The 21,072-nt window shown below is 35.2% G+C and overlaps 1 protein-coding gene across 4 annotated transcripts; it reads left to right on the top strand.

Annotated features, from left to right (window-relative positions):
- Positions 1-445: 445 nt before the first annotated feature.
- On the top strand, positions 446-4,029 carry LOC120081719 (putative Myb family transcription factor At1g14600). Of its 4 annotated transcripts, none has more exons than XM_039036818.1 (7): positions 446-661; positions 765-937; positions 1,026-1,081; positions 1,227-1,263; positions 1,510-1,678; positions 1,767-1,938; positions 3,595-4,029. In XM_039036818.1, the coding sequence occupies exons 2-7, from the start codon at positions 802-804 to the stop codon at positions 3,850-3,852; spliced, it is 828 nt and encodes a 275-aa protein (XP_038892746.1). In that variant the 5' UTR covers positions 446-661; positions 765-801; the 3' UTR covers positions 3,853-4,029. The 4 variants fall into 4 exon arrangements, with proteins under 4 accessions (XP_038892746.1, XP_038892744.1, XP_038892745.1 ...); XM_039036816.1 differs by having other exon boundaries at positions 448-661; positions 1,026-1,099; XM_039036817.1 differs by having other exon boundaries at positions 448-661; positions 1,023-1,081.
- Positions 4,030-21,072: the final 17,043 nt, after the last annotated feature.

Here is a 21,072-nt window from a genome sequence, read left to right as displayed (position 1 = left end):
AATGTTTTATGTTTAGATTGAATTAAGTTTATTTTTTAATAAGGGTTATTTGATTTTAAGAAATTAACCATCGAATAATTAAATTAGATCTAAAAAAATTTTCAATCCACGAGCACCCTAGTAACAGCACAGTAGCAATCTTATCCATTGCAGCAACTAAGAGAAGGGTAAAACCGTCATTTTACAAAGTGATGGAGAGATGAAGCGAGTGTTTAATTCTAGTACTGAAGACGAGCGTTCCAAGAATATAATAATAATAATAAATAATGGTACTTTTTTGGAAGGAGAATAATAAATCCTCTTCATAATTTGAAAAATAAAATAAATAATCATGGAAAACTTTTGTGATCATGACGACGTTGGCGTATATATTGGAATACTATTTATTACAGACAAAAAAAAAATAATAATAAAAAATAATTTAAAAAAACCCAATTCCAATAAACAAACAGAGTCAAAGCAAAGCAGTTGGTATAATATTTAGATGTAATGATTTCAAAAAACCAAAAAATTCACAAAATCTCTCTCTCTCTCTGTTTCTCTCTCTTTACAGAGTAATGATAATATTTGTATTTGTTGCTTCTTCAAACAGTGCCAGTCCACAGAAAAAAAGCAGAAAGCAGAAGCAGAAGCATTAAGGAATTTTCAGAAACTCTCCTTCGTATTTTCCCTTTCTCGTGATCTTTTTATTTTATTTATTTATTTTAATTATTTTTCTCTCTATATAAACCCTTTTTCCTTCTTCTTTCCATTTTCCTCTACAGAAAAATTCTTTAGAATTTCAAAAGCTTTAGAGAGAAAATGAGTAGCAGTAATAGTTGTGGAAGAAATGGAAGTGTAAGACAATACATTAGATCCAAAGTCCCAAGATTACGATGGACTCCTGATCTTCATCATTCCTTTGTTCTTGCCATTCAAAAACTTGGTGGCCATCAAAGTATGTTTTTCAGTTTCAGTATTCATATCGGTTTCGGGTTTTCGGGTTTTTTGAATGTTTTTCTTTGCTTTTTTTTTATTGTTAGAAGCAACACCAAAGCTTGTTCTACAGCTTATGGATGTGAAAGGACTCACCATTTCACATGTAAAGAGCCATCTTCAGGTCTTCTTTTTTCCCCCTCCCCACATATTAATTATTCTTTTGTCTTTCTCTTCTTTTTTCTTTTTAATTTAATATGATATCTTGCTTAACACATTTCTCATTTTTATTCTTTGTTTGTTTGTGACAGATGTATAGAAGTATGAGGGCAGATATGGGAAGACAAGGTACCAATAATTTAGTTTTAAGCCATAGACAAACCACATAAATTTCAAATTACCAAAAAAAAAAAAAAAAACTTTTTTTTTATTTGGGTAATTAGATTAATCAATTTCTTCAATAATTGTATTACCCCACTCTTCTATTTTTGTTGTTTTAGTTCATGTCCAAAATGATGCAAATTATACAAAAAGTCCTCCCTCTCTCTAATCTCCTAATGTTAGCAAATTTTATTTTATTTTTTTGATTTATAGATCGAAGTTCTTTAACTCTTCAAAAAAAGTTAAGCAATTTCGATTGCAATGGCGATAACGATAACGATAACGACAATGACAACGACGACGGTTGTGTAGAAGAAGAAGTAGTAAAGGAAGGTGGAATAATTTATAGATCAAGAACAATTCAAACTCCAGCCTCAAAAAGGTGCTCTATAATAATAATGGAAAAAACATTGCATTACTTTTATGTATATATATATATGTATATTGATTTTATTTTTTGAATGTTACAGAGCAAAAATAAGGTCAATTAAGGAGGAAGAAAGAATAAAATCAAGAAATTATGGATATTATAATTATGGGGAGAGTGAGGGAATGGAGAATATAAAGATAAAGATGATGGGTGATTCTGAATCAAACGGCGTCGCACCGAACCAATCTGCTAAGCCTAATGATGCATTCAAGGTAAAAATATCAAATAAAATTGAAAAAAAAATTAAATTCTTTTTTTTTTTTTATTATTATTATTGAATGTTCTCTTTTTTGTTCGTACGTACTAACAGCTTTATTAAAGACTGGTTTCAAGGATTTGGTAAAGCTTCCCATAATTCCCTTTGTAACATTTTGTCTTATTTACTGTGTTTTTTTTTACCCCTTTAAATGTCCACTTATGCAATTGAGATTTAAGAAATTGAGTTCTTAATTTCTTTAACCTCATAATTTCTAATTAGGTTAAAAGTTTTTATTGGAGCTGGTGATGTTACTTTGAAAATATTGATTAAATTTTTTTCTTTTTAAATTAAGATTTCGTTAGGTAACTATTTAGTTTTTAATTTTTGGTTTATTTAAAAATAATGAAACTTAGATTTTTTATTTCACTATTTATTTTTTTACTAATGTTTTAAAACACTAAACTAAATTTTGAAAATAACTATTTTGTTTTTTGGCTTTTGAAAATTGTGTTTATTTCCTTACCATTTCTTACAATAATTTACATATTTATTAAGTACAATGGTTGAATTCTTAGTAAAATTTCAAAATTTAAAAACTACTTTTTCTTAGTTTTCAAAATTTGGTTTGATTTTTTAAAGCATTGGTAAAAGGTAGATAACAAAAGAAAAAATTCGGACATGGAAGTAATGTTTATTGACATAATTTTTAAAAAAACAAAAAACTAAAAGTCAAATAATTACTAAATTCGACCTTCAAAATTATAGTTTTTAATTTTTAATTTATTTTTTTAAAAGAAAAAACTCTGGCTCAAATCCCATTAGGGTTTTCCACCAACTTCTTGTGTAGGTAATTACACATCACTTCTGTTGATGAACAGTGCCCTTTCTTTTTTATTTTTTAATCATTTTATTGGAAAACTGCTGCATTAGTTAGTCCACACAGAGGGAAAAGAAATGAAAGATGGTAGGTTTTGAAAATAAAAGTCAGCTACATTTCTTTTATATAAATTATTGTGGGGTCTTGGACCTTGTTTTTGGTTGAAACTTTTAGTATAAAAAATTTTCTTGTACCACTCAACAATATTTTCATTGTTCACATTCTAAATTTGTATTCATAAATATAGTAGGCCACTATCGATATTAGGATGGTCACGACACACAATAAAGGAAAGAAGTATGAAAATTTTCTCATTTTCTTTTAGTACTAGAAATTTTTTCTGCTAATAATATACCCATTTTGTTCCCAATAGAAATTTGTTTAGATTAATGGCCTTGGGCAAAAAAATTTGATCCACATATATTTTGAAATAACTACCCTATTTTTCATATTATAACAATAATTTTTTTAATAATGCACGAGATAATAGAACTTTTTAACTTTAAAATTAATAATAAAAATATTATATCATTTGAGTCACTGTTGAAAAAAAGAAAAAAAAGGTGAGCTGGGTCATGTCTAAACGTAAATTCATGCATGAAAAACAGCCTCTGATTACTCCACTCTCGAGGCAAAGTTGAAATAAAGGGCCATCATTTCACATCTTGTAAATTGAGAAAAACCCCATTTGCCCAAAATAATAATAATAATAATAATAATAATAATAATAATAGTTTCAGTTTTATATTAAATTATGGTAACCGTTATATAATTTTTGTTTTAATGTGACAGATGATGAAACGAGAGGAGCATGAAAGAGAAGATGAAGAGGAGAAAGAAAACAAGTATTTTGAACTATCTCTTTCCCTATCTTTACAACAGAATTATCATCATTCAAGCAGTGAAATGAGTGAAGCTATTTCATCTTCAAGTTCAAAGTTAGATAATAATAATAATTACAGTGATTGTTGGAGTTGGTCCTATGGAAGGGAACAACAAAAGATTGATGTTAATTTAGACTTGTCAATGGCACTTTGTGGTAGCCAATGAGGGTTTTATGTGTAATTAACTTACATTTCCTAGTTTTTTTTAGGTATTATCTTCCTTTCATCATTTCTTTTGTTTTTTCTTTGTCTTTTTTTTTTTTTTTTTTTTTTGGTGAATATAATGTTGGAAAAGAAAAACATCATTGGTAGGACTTGAATGCAGCTGTGTGTTTTGTTTGAATGTAAGGTTGGAAAAGAAAAATGTCATTTTGTAGTTTGTGTCATGGTAGGTTTTTTATTCTAAATTAAAAGAATCAAATTCGTTTGTAAAATGCACTTGTTCATAATGTCCATTTTTTCTATCCCATTAAGATGGAGAATGGGGAAATTGGAGAAAGAAATTCCCTATAAGCTAAACGGAGACGGAGGTGGAAAATGCATTCAAAATAGATAGTAAAAATGTCAATAGATAATGAATGTTATTATTTTTTTTTTTTGTTTTTTTTTTGTTTCAAAATTAATTATAAATCAACGTTGAAATCAAATTTAAAATTTGTTGAATGTATGAGAACTAAAATCGGATGATTGCAAGAATATGGACTAAACTTAAAAATATAGGAATTAAAATGATATTTACAATTTTTTTTTTACTAGTTTTAATTTTTTCTTAAGAAAACATTTGAAGTCATAGGCAAATGCCCATAACAAAAACCAAGCTTTTTTTTTTCTTTTGTTTTTTTTTAATTTGATTCTTTTAGGTAATCAAATTTTGTATGATTTTGAATACATTTGTAAATAGTAGATAACAAACCAAAAAAACCTATGCCTACATAAATAACGTATGTAAGCTCAAAGAAAAAAAATAGTTATTAGGCAAAGAGTTGTTTTCAAATAAACAAAAATAAGTTAATTTATTTATAAATATAGTAAAATGTCACTATTTATCAATGATAGACTGCGAGAGACATCTGTTTATCACGGATAAACAGTGATATCTTGTTATATTTAAAAATATTTTTAACAATTTTACCATTTAAAACAATTATTCTTTGAACAAATAGTTATTAAAAGATATAGACAATGTAAGTCATTGTAATACTAATAAGAATGCTATGGTCCATTATTTTATTTTTTTTTAGTTTTATGCTTTTGAAATGTATACTTGTTTCATTTTAATTTTTCAATTATAGTTTTTAGATGTTTTTAAAGAAACATTTGAGCTCCTATTTTTAATTTTTACAAACATTTTTTTTTTATAGTTTTCAAAATTTAACTTGATTTGTGAAATATTAATAGAAATTAATAGAAAGTGAATAATAGTATTTATTAGATTCACTTTTAAAAAACTAGTTATAAAGCGGAGCTAGGTTATATTGATTTCTCTTTTTTTTTTTCCCTAAAAACTAAAAAAGATTATTGGATGTTTCTTCTATTAAAGTACAGTTTTTTTTAAATGTTAAAATTGTCAATTTGAAATTTACTAAGATTCAGGAAGTAACTAAATTAAGAACAATGATTAAGATTCAAACTGGAAAATTATATTTTGAAATTAAGATACTTCGTCACACAAAATATGAATGTTCTTTAGATGATTCTGATAATCACATAAACAATAAATAAAGTACCAACAACTAATTAACAAATAACACACGAAATTTGATAACCAATTCAGTGAAATGCCACCTACATCTAAGATATAGTGGGTAAGATAAATTCACTAATATGAAAAGTCAAACATTTACAACATTGACACACGTAGAACCTCAATGACGATTACAATTTACAGTGACACATCTAGAACGCTTCTTCAAACTCTTTCTTAAGCAAAATCACATTTCCATGAATGAATATCTATATGAAATCAGTAGACTTTATCACTTCCAACCATGAAAACAACTTGCATTCAAAGGAGACAACTCCTAGTTAAACTAGTAAAAATGATGTGATCCTGAATCATTCATGTGGAGACATGTTAGTGGAGGCCTCATGTGCAAAAAGTTTGTACAAGACCGGACCAAGAAATAAGTTACTCTTACTTTATAACATCGTTTACTGTTTAAGACTGACTATTTTAAAGTGATAACTTAGGTAATTTGACCTTGGTCTTGAGCTAACTAAGAACTCCTGTTTATTTGGAATGATCCTTAGATTTGTATGGGTGAGGGTTGGCTCAATAACACCGGCTCAATAAGCTTCCCATTTCAGGGGTAAGACTAGGTAGATAGCTGGGGACATAGGATGCAAGACGAAATTCATTCTTACCCACTATTAAGGATAGTAGATAGGTTGTTCCCTTAAGTGGTAACTTTGAGTCATATTAGCCCCACCCTCTCATTAGCTTGAGAGGGACTCGATTTGATGATTGGATCACAAACCAATTGTAAGAATCAGTGGAACTTAAGAAGCAAGATGTAATCTCGAGAGTAAAACAACTTTTGACCCACCTGTTATTATGAACAATCTGTTAAGAGTTGACTAACTGATTATGGTTATTTCAAGTGGAAAGAAATATATCTACAATGAGAGGAGTGCAACTACTGGACTTTGTGGAGTGACCCGATAGTTAATGAATGTTGGTTAATTGGGTTAAAGAGTTTAGCCGGTTAATCTCGGATCGTTGGAGTCTATGATCTTTAGGTCCATGAGGTCCCCCTACTAGCTCATTTTGGACTAAACCTTAGAATAGTGAGACAAACGAATTTGAAGTGTTCGAATTCGGTTTTTGGAGTAAAGCGTTAAATATATCTGATAGATTTAACCTAATGTTTAATTGTGAATAAAACATAAAGAGAGAGATATATATATTTAAATAAAATTTAAATATCAAGACTATGAATTGAGATTCATATTGATTGGGATTAGCATTGGATTTAATGTTAAATTAAATAATTAAATTGTTTAATTAATTATTTAATATTAATTTAATTTTAAACAATTATTAGAATTAATTTTAAAATTAAATGGAATTGGTCAAAATTGCAACAAAAGTCAAATTTGTTAAATAGGTTAAAAATATGACAAAAGTCAGAATGTTGACTTTATACTTTGAGAGTCAAGAAGTCAAATTATTGACTTTCAACTTTTAGAGTCAAAGATTGATCTTTGAGTTAGTGGAAAAATCCAACATTCACTTAGTGGGAAAATCTGTCTTTTATATTTTATGATAAAATAATGTTACTAGGTGTTCATCCCACTTGAAGACACTAATCCCACTTGGTGTTAATAGATTTTTCTCCTATAAATAGAAGTGTTCAATTGTTTTTTTTGTTGGAAAAAGTGGATTTTCATGAGATTTTTGTGAAAAAGCTAACCCTAATTCTCTCTCAAATGCTTTTCCCTCCAAATTGTTCATTAACTGGATCCCACCATCCCATTCTAAGGCCAAAATAGTCAAGAAGACTCTCATGATGGTCTACGAACCGTTCATGAGCATATTGGACTAGATTTGGAGAAGAATTTAGACCACAAATTGCATGCTTATTTTTATTAAATTAATATTATTAGAGTACTTTAGATCCTTTATTGCTTCCGTTGCGCATGGGTTTGTTCCATCAATTGTTTTCGGAGCATCCTAAAAGTACTCAATTATTGTTAATTTTAATTTTGGTGGATAATTTTAATGTGATGAATGATTATGTACTAAAATGGATAATTTTAGTTTTGACATCTAATTTCTTTCTTGGGTTTTATTAATTTTTATAATTGTCAGTGTTTTATGGGCTTTAACGTGTCGGGTCCGTAATTTTACTGGAGTCTATTGATCTTAGGCTGTAATCCCTCGTTTTCGAAAAGTTGGACAACTTGGTTTTCGGTGAAAAATAGCTTCCCGACCCATTTTTACCTCCCACACCCGGTTGTTGACCCGTGACGCGACCTGACGAGACGCCTGACCCGCCAAGTTGATGCCGGATGCTTGGAGCTGGTCCAGACCCGGCCCATGACTCACGTTCGACCCGCTTCTTCTCGTGGCCCAGTGCGCGCGGCCTAGGTCGGCCCGCGTCCGATTCTTCATCTCAAATCGGCCTGTGCCAGCCCAAGCCATCATGCGCTCGCCCCGCGTTAGTGCTCAGCAGCCAAGTCGGCCCGCATCTTCAGCCCAAGCTAGCTTGCGTCTCCAGCCAAGCTGACCGGCGCCCGCGTATTCGAGCTCCAGTCGACCTGTGTTGCGCTTGGCTCGACCGGTTCAGTGGGGGTTGGACCAGTTTAGGTGAGTTCCAGCCGGTTCAGCCCGGTTTTGCTGTTTTGAATGTCGGTTCGGGTGGTTTTCAAGCTGTTCGAGTCAGTTCGAAGGCGGTTCAAGGCTGTTTGCTGATTATTATTGAAATAATTTAGCTGTTTGCTAGCTTAGGATGCCAAAACTGGTCCAGTTTAATGTGGTTTATTTAATTATGCATTGTGAATGTTTGGATTAAATAATTTATTTGCTGTGTGCATATTGTATATCATGTAGATTTAAAATCCCACCATAGGATAAGCATATAGCATGCATTAAAATTATATTATAAGTGTTATAATGTATAGTATGCATCTTTAGGATTCCATGTTTTTTGATATAAGTTGTTATATTAATGCATGAAATTTATGTTTATATAATTGTTATATAAAGCATGTTAGATGCATGTTATAGGTTTATTGTCTTTGTTATAAGTGTTATTAAAAGAGATAGACTTTAAAATATATAACAAAGGTAAAAGTATGCTCACTTAAGGTTAACAAAATTCAAGCAATCCTATTTTAATAGTTAAAATAGGTCGATATCTTGTAAGACTAGTGGTTATAAGAATAACTCACCTGGTTAGATCCTATCTAAGGTTGGAGGTATTTAAATTGATGGTTTATGGAACACTTGCTACTAGTGACATAAAAATTTAATCTCTTTATTTACTCTAGCGCATGGCTGATGAATGAAACGAATGATGTGCTAAATATGCGCTCAAGTGCTTGCGATAAAGAGAATTTCTATGCAATACTACGTCTAAGTATATGCGTTGTTAATGATATGTTCGTAGTATGCGATGTAGTAGTGCGTGTTACAAGTTTCCTTGCGCTGAAACTAAAGTATAATTCCAACGTAAGTTTCTTAGAATAATCCAAGGTCGAACACAAGGATTGTTTTTGTTAATGCGCTACTATTGTGATACATGCGACCGGTTTTTAATAATGAATAAAGAATGTTGAATTATACAGAAATGTAAATTGCGGTGAAAGTAAAAATGCGTTAATAAAATAAATCCTAAACTAATATGATACACGATATAAGATACATGATACACGATACTGTGGTCGAGAACTGACTGTGAAGTTGTACAAAGATTCGATGTATGCGATGGTAAGTCTTTATGAATGAAGCAGAAAGAGAAAGAGCAAATAGTAAAAACATCGCAAGTTTGTCAATTGCGTTAAAGATGTAACTAAGGTTCCGCTTTCCCTTAGCGTACACCTCTTGGTGATCGGCCGCGTTCCCATATCTCTATGGTGAAACAGGGATGAACGTGATGAACGCAAGGTTGTTTCCATCTCTGGAAATACTTCTTGCTTTAGTTAATGCATTCTTCCAACATTCTCTCGATAGGCGGAATAACATCTTCACTTCTGCTCTCACAGGTGAAGATGCTGTCGAGCATGCTTTAGCTAAACTTAATTATTTCCTTAACACAAATTAACTTACTCGCTTAATTCTTTCTATTTACCCATGAGATTAAGAACATATCATGGAGAAAATGGATTATGGGTGTACGGAAAGAGACAGTGAGATGACAATGGAAATTATCATAACATTTAATACTAAAATTAAGCATCTGCTACATGTTGTGAATGAAAGAGTAAAGAAGATGAATACAGATGATGAAATAGAGATTAGAAACAAATACAGAAAGAGTGTCAACGTCTTGACACAGATCCTGAACGGAGGTTGTGCTTGCCGGCGTGTGGAAGTAGTGGAGAGGAAAGCTTCCCTCTCAAGATTGCTTTCCTGGTAGAATTGACCTTCGCACAGAGCTTCAGTTATGGGAATTGGAAGGATTCTCTGCTTGGAGACTCACCTCTCGGTCTTGTCTCGTGGTTCGCCCGGATCTACTCTGTAAGTCACTTTAGAGCAGCCTCTCTCTCAGAATTAGTATATGCACGTCTCTATGTATTCATGTATATCTTTCAGTGAATTGCAGAAGCTATTTATAGGTGAGGCTTGGCTTTTTGAATGTGTGGTCCCCACTGTATGGTTATGGTAGTTCCTAAAATGGTGGAATGAGAAATTCCTTCTGTTACGCAATCAACCCGTCAGAAATGCACAACTGAAAGTTGTACACTTGTCAGAATCCTCCGCAAATGTGTTGCTCTTTACATCTTCAATCGATTGCCGCATGCAGTGTTATTTTTTATTACCGCATGCGGTTGAAATTGCGTTGATCGCTAGAGCTCTTGATTGATTGTCGCATGCGCCATCATTGCATTGGTCATTTCTTCGTTCTTGATTGATGGGCGCAATGTGATGTAGATGCATTGTTCATTTCGTCTTTGAGCCATGAATGCATGCGGTGACTGATTTCCTGCAAACAGAAACTGAAACATTTTATTCTACTATCGCAATGGTGTTAGTGGGTGTATTGACGAAATTTTATAATTTTCGCATTTCTTAGCCAATTTCTATACTATCGACGCAACTTTTCTTTCTTTTAGCCGCAATATCTAAATAAAACAGTATAAATAACTTGTATTTCTATAAGTTATCAGCTACCTGGCGATCAAGCTGGTATATGAGTTAGGTTAACCCAGTTTTATGAGCATACGTGAGCTATGTGAGGTAATAAGTTGGTTTATCACTTAGACATTGTACAGTTAAATACAGTATGAACGTTATACTCGGAAAAATCACCTAGACTTAGGGTATGTTTTATTAGCCGGAATATACCCAAGTAAACATTTACCTAAAATAAATAGAACACTTCAATGGGAGATTAATAATATATATGATATCTTGGTTTTAGCTCTCACGCCCGTAAGAGTTCACACTGTGAGGTCCATGCTCGACTTTGTGTCTCTTTTACTGTGATTGCTTCATTCGGAAAGTATTTGCATGGGCCAATAGCAAGGTGAAGGAAGTGTGTCAACACATCCGAGGGTTTCTTTCATTAGGTTAGATAGTGAGATTCATATGTTGCGTCTGCTTGTCATTTTTAGGCGACATTAACTAGTCGTCTTTTCAGCGACTATCCCGTTAGAGGGTTGTACCATGGGATTCGGAACAACTCAAGATCAGGAAATGGATAGGGTCTCTTAGATCGATTCCCAACTTTGACTCTCCAATTCGGTCGCATTATTGGGCCGACCTCTAGGGTTTGAAAATGGCAGGTCACACTTACGAGAATTACTAAGAATTAGTATATTATAGACCAAGAAACGATAGCTAAAAGATCTATTGGAGTATGAGTTACTTTGGTAATAGTGATCAACTAAGATTGTCGCAATTAAAAGGAGGAGTAGCAGATTGCCCCTCGATAGTTGTTGCTCTAAACCTCTAAAGTATCGTTGCAATAAGAATAATGATGGGTGCATTTTTTTCTTTGCTAAACCTAATTGGATAATTTTAATAAGGTTTATATCAATTCACTAACATAATTTGTTTATATTTTGAGCATGACTAGCTCTTTAGTATAACTACTTGCTTCCGAGAAACTTAATGGGGACAATTATGCTATGTGGAAATCAAACTTGCATACAATACTGGTATTCCTCCAAACCCTGGCTCAAACGCAAACTTAATTGTTTGGGATTCATATGACAAGTGGACAAGGGCAAATAAGAAAGCCAGAGTCTACATTCTTGCTAGCATATCTGATGGTTTGGCTAAGAAACATGATGGTATGGGTATCGCTAAAGAGATTATGGAATCTTTGAGGGGGAATGCTTGGACTGTCTCCCTTAGACATTATACAATCAAGTACGTTTATGATTGCCTTATGAAAGAAGAGACCTCTATTAGAGAATATGTCCTGGAAATGATGGTCCACTTCAACGTGGCAGAAGTAAACGGAGTTGTCATTGATGATAAAAGTTAATTTAGCTTTATTCTAGAGTCTCTTCCAAAGAGCTTCTTACAGTTCCACACAAATGCAATGATGAACAAGATAGAATATAACTTGACTACTCTTTTGAATGAGCCTCAAACTTATCAATCCTTCTTGAAATCTAAGGGAAAGAAAGTAGAGGTAAATGCTGCCACCACGAATAAAGTCAATGGAGGATTTTCCTCTAGGACAAAGTCCGTTCCTTACTGCAACGAAGATGGACGTTGGAAAAGAAACTGCTCGAAGTACCTTGCGGAGAAGAAAGCCGAATAAGCAAAACAAGGAAACTAGTTTATGAAGATTGCTTATGGAAGGGGAGATAACTCTTAGGGTTTTGAACATGAGAGGTTGTCTCAGCAAAATGAGTGGGAGTTTCTGAAGTTGTTATCTGGAGATATATTCGTTATATTAGATAATGTACTTTTTGTTTTTGATATGTAAAGAAATCTATCTCTTGTTAGAATAATTGCAAAAAGTATCTTTTGACATAAATGAAGTGTTTATTAGCAAAAGAAGTAATTTTATTTGTTATACTAGAAAATAACTTATATGTTAAAACCAACCAAAGTGAAGGCTATTTTAAATATCTTGATATTTAAATGACTTAAACGAGAAACAATAGGCAAAAAGTTTCTTCAAGTACATTTCTTTGGCACTTAAGACTTGGTCACATTAATCTCGATAGGATCGAGAGATTGGTTAAAAGTGATCATCTAAACCAGTTAGAAGACAACTCTTTACCTTCATGTAAGTCTTGTCTTGAGAGTAAAAGGACTAAAAGATATTTTTCTAGAAAAGGTTTTAAAGCAAAAGAACCTTTAGAACTCGTGCATTCGAATTTCCGTGGACCAATGAATGTTAAAGCATGAGGAGAGTATGAATATTTCATCAAATGATTATTCGAGGTACGATTATGTTTTCCTAATTCATCTGAAGCACTTGAAAAGTTCAAGGTGTATAAGGCTAAAGTTGAGAACTTGTTGGGTAAAATGTTAAAGACACAGTGATCAGATCGAGGTGGAGAGTACAAAGAACTGAGATTCCAGGACTATTTGAAAGAACATGAATCCAATCATAACTCTCTACACTTGGCACCTCAGTAGTATGGTGTATCAAGAAGAAGAAACAAAACCCTATTAGACATGGTTAGGTTGATAAATTAGCTATGGCCATTTGCCTTATTAGTTTAGGGGATACGCAGTAGACACTGCTATATACTTTTTGACCATAGTTTCCATTAAGAAGATTTCTGAAACTCCAAATGTGTTATGGAGAGGTCATAAAAGTTGTTTACATTATTTTAGAATTTGGGGACGATTGACACATGTATTGGTGCATGAGGAATTGAAATGTAGTTCAAAAGTATGCCTATCCGTAGGCTACCCAAAAGCTGAATACTTCTTCAATGCAGAAGAAAATAAAGTATTTGTATCAATTTTGTGATAAGCTAGTATTGTGTCAAAGTTTCCATAGAAGTTATAGAAAATCAACAAGTCTTGTTGATTAAGCTGGTCCTATAACAAGAGTTGTTTATACTAGTCAGATGCATCTTTCTCAAGAGTTAAGAGTGCCTTGATGTAGTGGAAAGGTTGTGTGACAGCCTGGCCATAATATGTGTTTAGCAGAAACTCATGTCATAAATATTTGATGATAGCATCGAGAATCACCTCAAGGAGTTGAGGATATAAGATACATTCCCTATATGTTGAAAGTTAGAAATCTATTGTATGTTGATCAGTTTACAAAGGTCCTCACGACTAAAGTATTTAAGGGTCACCTAGTGAGTCTAGGACTACGCGTTATATAATCTAGGAAAAATGGGAGAAAAACCCATGGGTATATGGTCCCTAGTGAAGAAAAACTATGGGTCTGTGATGCCTTAGTTTATTATATTTCTCTCTAAAAACTTAACAACTCAGTCCAAGTGGGAATTTGTTGGGTTTTATGTCCTAAAACTCGTGATTTGTAAACAATAAACTTATTCTGTTATCAATAAAGATGTTATTGAGGTTTATTCAAATAAGTTGTTATTGGATATATGAATTGCTCATTTCATTTTAGAAAGAACCTAATGAAGTAACTCTTATCAAAGAGTACCTCTGAGCAGAAGCAAGATTGTTCAAAACTCATTATGACATAATTACCACATTCACAATCAAACAGACTAGTTATTCACTTAACAACAAATTACAGCATGCTTTGAACTTTAAACAACAAAGAGAACAAGATACATACCTAATGCGTTATTTTATGAGGTGAAATAATGGAATGAAATGCGGTGATGGAAATGCGTTGAGCAACAAGTTTTCTCAGTGGAATCCAAGTATAAACTCCACTGAGTTTCCTGGTAAGTCCAGGGTCGAACTCAAGGACTTGGGAAAATGGTATGCAATGATAATTTTCCAAAAGACTTTGCGATAACTGGTAAATCAAAGAGTTTTTTGGTGTTGTTGTTTGTGGCAATAAAATAAACGAATGCGGCGGAGTTTTGAAAAGAGTTGATAATACGAAAGATGCAATGAGTATGCGATGAACGGGTTGAGAAGGGGTTCGACTAACACTTCCTAGGATGCGTTCATGTTATGCGATCATGCAACACACATACAATAGCAAACCATCTTTCGACGCAGATGCTACGACTTCTAATACTAGAATGCATGCGATATATGTGATGAGTCTATAGGACCTACACATAAGCCTCTATTCTTATTTATGCAATGACAAAATGACACACACACAAATAAGGCGACCACATAATATCATAACCTATCTCTAGGGTGCATGCGATGCAGGTTGGCAAACAGAGCTTATCTCTAAGTACCTATCTCTTGCTTATGCAGATATAATCTTGCTCTCTCGAGTCTAGATTCTAACCTAGCTCTCTCAAGTCTGAGGCTCTTTCTTTAGACTCTCTCTCGAGTAGCTCTAAAGGGGTGTTAGGCACAACATAAAACAAGATAATCGCATGCGATGAAAATCCTAGGTCATGTTAGCTTAGTTCTTCTCAACCCATTCGATAAATTTAACTATTCATGCGTGCTTTCAAGAGAGTGAACAGATGTAGATAAAGAAATCCCATTGTATAGATATAGAGTTGAAATACAAAATAATAATGCAATATGAAAATAAAGAACCTGGTAGCAATCTCTTGCTTCCCAAGGCTTTTACACTGTCTTTTGTACTCTGTTTAAAAGATAGTCTCGCTCTATGCTTTTCCACGCCTCCGGGTTCTCTCTCAAGTTGCCCTGAGCGATCTTCCAGCATCTCTTCCTTTCTCTCGCTCCACCTTAAAATAAAAGAAAAACTAAGAACAAGGCTATTCTAAGGAAAAATTCTCTAAGTGTTCGAACTTGCTGAACTAGCTGTTCCCCTTTTTTGAAGATTGCCTTCGGTATTTATAGAACTTCGGGGTGAAAGGCGGTTTCTTCTTATGATTGCACGGATGGGATGGCTTTAATTCCCTGACTAATGTGCCGAATATTTGTCACCCAAAAGCTGAGTGTACTTGTTATCGTTAGCGGCTTGTCATCAGCTTTTTGTCCCATCGTGATTAATTATGCTTTTCACCCAGATGCACCCACCAAGTTGCGCCGGCTCTATGCGGCAATCCTTCTTAGTTAGATGTTTGCGAGCACAAATCACCGCAAAGCCTCTGGTAACGCTGCGCTTGACCATTGATTTCTTGTAATCGCACTTTCCACCTTGTGTCAACGCATATTATGCATAAAATACAAAAGTTGCATTAGTATTAACTTAGCACTGTAATAACGGGGAAAACTTGCATTGTTTAATACATTAGCACTGTAATAACGTGCATTTTGCCCGTTATCAATACCAGTTGAAGAACTTTTCTTTGCAGAAATCTCGCTATCATCAAAGGAAGAAAATCACGCTGTCGCTGAGATCGTCCACCAAACTCATTATCGTCTACCCACGAACGGACTCCTCACGAAAAAGCAGCAGAGTAGACACTACCACTCTAAACCCTCGGTATTCTCGGAGTAAAATCTGGGATGTGTGGGCTCTGTTGGATTTGGTAGAGGGAAGGAGGAAGGAACGATCATTTACCACGACCAAGCAAGTGGGAGATATCGAGTCTATCGTATAGACAGATGCTTGATCATTTAGGTAAAGGTACACGATCGTGTAGTAAAAGGGGCTTGATCGTATAGACGGTCGTTTAGTAAAATGCTCGGGTGCACGATCGCGTAGAAAAAGCTAGACGATTGTTTTGGAAATTCTATGTGATTGTTTAGGAAATGTGCGCGTGTACATGATCGTTTAGAAACTTTGAGCTGTCGTGTATGCTCTCGGTTTGCTATGCGATAGGCAGTGTACTCAATCGGTGAGCGAATGTCTGATATCTTGCAAAATGAAAAAAAAATTCATTTTATCCTTTAGTTACGAAAACTGAATGCAACCTCCCACTAACTCATTTGGTTACAAAGAAAAAACTGCAAACAACTATCCCATAATTGTTTAAATTAAAAAAATAAATATAATTTTATTATATTTGTAACTTATGGTTTAATATCACATTATATGCAACATATGAACCATAGTCCTTTTCTCCTCTACTAGATATAAATCATATTTATGTCATTTTCCTCGACTTAATGTATCTTATACATCATGTCAACTATATCATATATAACTAACCAGTTCAATCATATCATATACAATCGAACTCTCTCTTGTCATATTGAACACTTCAAACTGACCCAAAAATTGATTCTCAACTTGAATCTATTGAGCTACCAAGGGGACCTTATGGACCTATGGCTCGAAGCTCCAATGGTATGTGAATAGCTGACTAAACTCTTTAGCCATGAGATCTACCATCCGTTAACTGCCAGACATTCTACTAAAGATCGACAGCTGCACTCTTTTCACCACAGATATATTTCTGTGTCCATCAAATATAATCAATCAACAGTACGATAACCCTTCACAGATGCTCGTAAGTAAAGCTGGGCCAATTTACCGTTTTGCCTCTGTAGTTACATTTAACTCCTTAAGTATCATTGATCTCTCTAAAGAACAGTACAACATAGTCCTACTAAGTGTGGACACCTCTCGGGCCATGAGAATGTGTATGGCGCCACATCGTTCAAGTCCCAGAATCAGCCCTTAAGGGAGAAATCTATCTACTTACCCTTGCTTCGAGGAAGGAGCGAATTCCATCTTGTGTAACTGAGTTCCCAGCTCCTAAATCAGACGAATTCTCAAAGTGGTAGGTTTGAGTCGACGATCTGACCACTCGTACCCATGGAAATCAAAGGACCGCCATCAAAGGCAAGAGTTCCCAACTCACTCAAGATTGAGGTCATGTTACATATGGTCATCCTAGTGAAGTGAAGTCTCTGTCATGAACGATGTTATATATAACGAGATTATAACACTTTGTGGTCCGGTCTTATACAAACTCCTTTGTATAGGATGCCCCCGCTCACATGTCTCCACATGAATGATCAGGATTAGACCATCTATAGCAAGTCACAACATTTGTAACTATTCTACAAAGTGGGCCACTGGTGATGAAAAATTAGCCGTCAAAGACTTGATGACTAAAATTAGAAGGACGCAATATGCGATGCATGTTTTTAATGTATGCATTGATTATCATGCGTCGGTGGTCATGTGTTAGACTTACAATATGCATTAACAAATGTATGCGATGACCATGCATTTCGGTCACAAGTTTTCTTACGCTCACACCAAGTATAACGCGAACACAAGTTTCTCGGGTGATGTGTGGTCAAACTCAGGGACTTGTAACTAAATGCTATGCGGTGATGTGTTTGCGGCGGTTGAATAAAAGAATGATAGAGGGTATATGCTATAAACTACTCCTATTTCTAACTAACAGACAACGCAATGAGAAGTATGCATGAGAGGTAGAGACAGACAACTATTGACGGGTAGTAAATGCATGGAAAATAGATAAAGTGTGAGGATGTCTTCATCGCAACCCTTAAGATTGATCGCAAGGGCAACCTCAGCCAACGCAAGCTGATGCGTTCATGCCATACACGCATGCCACAAGTGCACGTGATTTGTATTAGCAAACGAAACTTATTCCTAAGTCTCCATTCTTGCTTATGCAATCTTAATCTAGCTCTCCCGAGCATCGATTCTAACCTAGTTCTCCCGAGTCTTAGGTTCTTTCTTTAGACTCTCTCCCGAGTAGCTCTAAAGGTGTGATGGACACATACATAAGACAAAGTAACCGCAAAAGCCTGGTTGACGTAAGATTATTCCTATCTCTAGTGAATACATGCTTACATTGCTTAATGCGACCAACCACTTACCCTCCCGGGCAGTTGTTTGTTGCTGACTTTACTCATAGACAAGCATTGCATCCGCCTATGGACAGGCGTTGCTACAGCTTCACACTAAGCAAATAAGGTTTTCTCACACACTCACACAACGCACACCTTCCGGTGGTTTGCTACATGCTTCATATCTCTAATCCGCATGACTAAGTATACGATACTCTAGCAATCTCAATAAGTGATGCAATGAATGTTAAAGATGCTAAGTAAAGGAGGATGGAGATGGAATCAAAGGAAACATAGAAATGCATTGAACACACAATGTATTAATTTCTTAATCCAAAATGTAGTACAATACAATACAAGAAAAGAAGAGAAAATGAAATGACCAGCTGGAAACAATGTCTTGCTTCCAACAGATGTGTGTCAAGGTTGCCAGTGGTGCCATGGAAGGGCGATGGAGTTGACTCTCTTGAGGTCTAACTCTGGCGAAAGCTCCGGTCGTCACTCGGAATGGATGAAGGAGGTGAAGAACTCTCAAGCTTTCCTCTAACGCGTTCGTCTGGATCACAAGGATCCACCCGAAGGCCGAACCTTGGGCGAAAACCCTGGATGATCTGAAATTCTGCTCATTGGCTTCTATTTATAGAGCTTGATCGCTGACAACATTAATGGACTGCTCTGATTCTGACATTTATGGTGCGTTAGTATTTTTCTAAATCTCTGCTGCTAACGGCGTGGTAGGTGAAATGTCAACATCATCTTTTGATTTTCTCGAAATATGAGTTGATGCGTTCATCCCACCAACCTTGCGGTCATCCCACTATTATGGTTTATCGTGTAGCCACAATCGTGCAGTGATCGCATTCACTTGATTACCACAACTTCTACACGATGACCATTCCTATGCGATGGACGCATGTGGTTGATTATTGCAACACCCATGCATTGATCGTATGCGCTCGCCTTTGCAATGGAGAGTTTCTCTGCATGCGGTCGTCTATGCGATAGCTTGGCTTCTGCATTTACATCCTGTTCCTGCGTTAGCTATAAAAATAGACAATTGAACGCATAATAACGCATAATAGTGGGTTAGCCGAGATTCCTCATGCTGAACGATGCAAACTCATTTTCTCATGAATTCCTAACATAATTGCTGCATATTCTGCTTAATAGCCCTCATAATTCTAAATAAAAGGCCTAAGATGACGTGCATTTTTGCATGTCATCAGCCGCATCCATAGCGTTACCAGGATAAGGTTTCCCTCCTATATTCAAATATTACAGACCATTTTGGTTATCACTTAAGGCATGATCCACCTGTTGTCTCCACATACATGCTTAAGTTACAACGACAACCAGAGATCGTAGTTTATTGGTTTGTGGTAAAGCAAATAAAACATCCAATGTTCCATAGACAAAATTGAAGAAAATATCATATATTATTACATCACAAGTGTTTGTTCAATACTGTGTTTACAAACTACAGGACCCAACGAGTGTTTAGGGCATCATCCCCAACAATCTCCTACTTGTCCTAAAGCGAGTGGGGTGTACAAACAACTAGTACAAAAAAATAAACAAAGGCACTAAGGCCCAGTACAAAATATCTCCCACTTTCCCTAGTCAAGTCGTGGGCAGTCCCACAGACCCATGCTCTGAAGGTGTCCCTTAAAAACTGTAGCCGTGAGAGCCTTCATAAATGGGTCAGCAAAGTTGTGCTCCGAAGCGATCTTCGTGACTATCATGTCTCCTCGATGCACTATCTTGTGGATGAGATGATACTTTCGCTATATATGTTTGTCGCACTTGTGACTCCTGGGCTCTCTGGAGTTCGCCACAGCACCAATATTGTCACAATAGAGAGTGATGGGCCTAGACATGTCTGGAATAACTTTTAGATTTGTCAAGAACTTTCTGAGCCAAACGACCTCTTTAGTAGCTTCATAAGCCGTTACGTACTCGACCTTCGTCGTAGAGTCGATGATGTACCCTGCTTAATGCTTCGCCACACTATTGCTCCTTTGTAAGAGTAAAGACTAACCCTAAAGTGGACTTCCTAGAGTTCTTATCAGTCTGAAATTCAGAATCCGTGTATTCAGTAAGGATCAAATCCCTAGTCCATACATGAGCATGTAGTCCCTTGTTCTCCGAAGATACTTGAGGATGTTCTTGACTACGGTCTAGTGACCCTGTCCTGGGTTAGATTGATACCTATTGACTATTCCCATAGCATAGTAGATGTCTGGTCTAGTATAGAGCATCACATACATCAAACTGCCAATGGCAGATGCATATGGGACCCATCTCATCTCCTCAACCTCCTAAGGCTTCTTAGGATACATTTCCTTAGACAAAGTAACTCCATGCCTGAATGACAGTAGGCCCCTTTCGGAGTTCTGCATCGGGTACTTGAGCAACATCTTGTCAATGTACGATGCTTGAGATAGTGCTAGCACTTTGTTCTTTCGATCTCGAAAGATTTGAATACCAAGAACAAATTGAGCCTCTCCCAAATATTTCATTTGGAATTGGGACGGGAGCCAGTTCTTAACTGCAGTCAGTAGTCCTACATCATTCCCAATGAGTAGGATATTGTCTACATATAACACTAGGAAAACTATTGAACTGTTGATGATTTTCTTGTAGACACTAGGCTCATCAACATTTTGGTTAAAGCCGTACGATTTGATCGCAGTATCAAACTGAATGTTCCAAGATCGAGACGCCTGTTTTAGCCCATAAATGGATGATTCAGTTTGCAAACTTTTTGCTCTTGACCTTGGGCAATGAATCCGTCGGGCTGCACCATATAAATGGTCTCCTCAAGATTACCATTCAGAAAGGCAGTCTTGACGTCCATTTGCTAAATCTCATAATCATAATAAGCGGAAATGGACAGGAGGATGCGGATCGACTTCAACATGGCAACATGTGAGAAAGTCT

Source organism: Benincasa hispida, chromosome 7 (genome assembly GCF_009727055.1).
Source record: "Benincasa hispida cultivar B227 chromosome 7, ASM972705v1, whole genome shotgun sequence".
Taxonomy (NCBI): Eukaryota; Viridiplantae; Streptophyta; class Magnoliopsida; order Cucurbitales; family Cucurbitaceae; genus Benincasa; species Benincasa hispida.
Note: the sequence above shows the minus strand (reverse complement) of the source record. Positions and strands in the feature narration are given on the sequence as shown.

Coding starts and splice junctions, on each gene's coding strand:
- LOC120081719 (XM_039036815.1), top strand. CDS start 802: ATGAGTAGCAGTAATAGTTGTGGAAGAAATGGAAGTGTAAGACAATAC. Junction 938..1,022: donor AAAACTTGGTGGCCATCAAA/GTATGTTTTTCA, acceptor TTTTATTGTTAG/AAGCAACACCAAAGCTTGTT. Junction 1,100..1,226: donor ATGTAAAGAGCCATCTTCAG/GTCTTCTTTTTT, acceptor TGTTTGTGACAG/ATGTATAGAAGTATGAGGGC.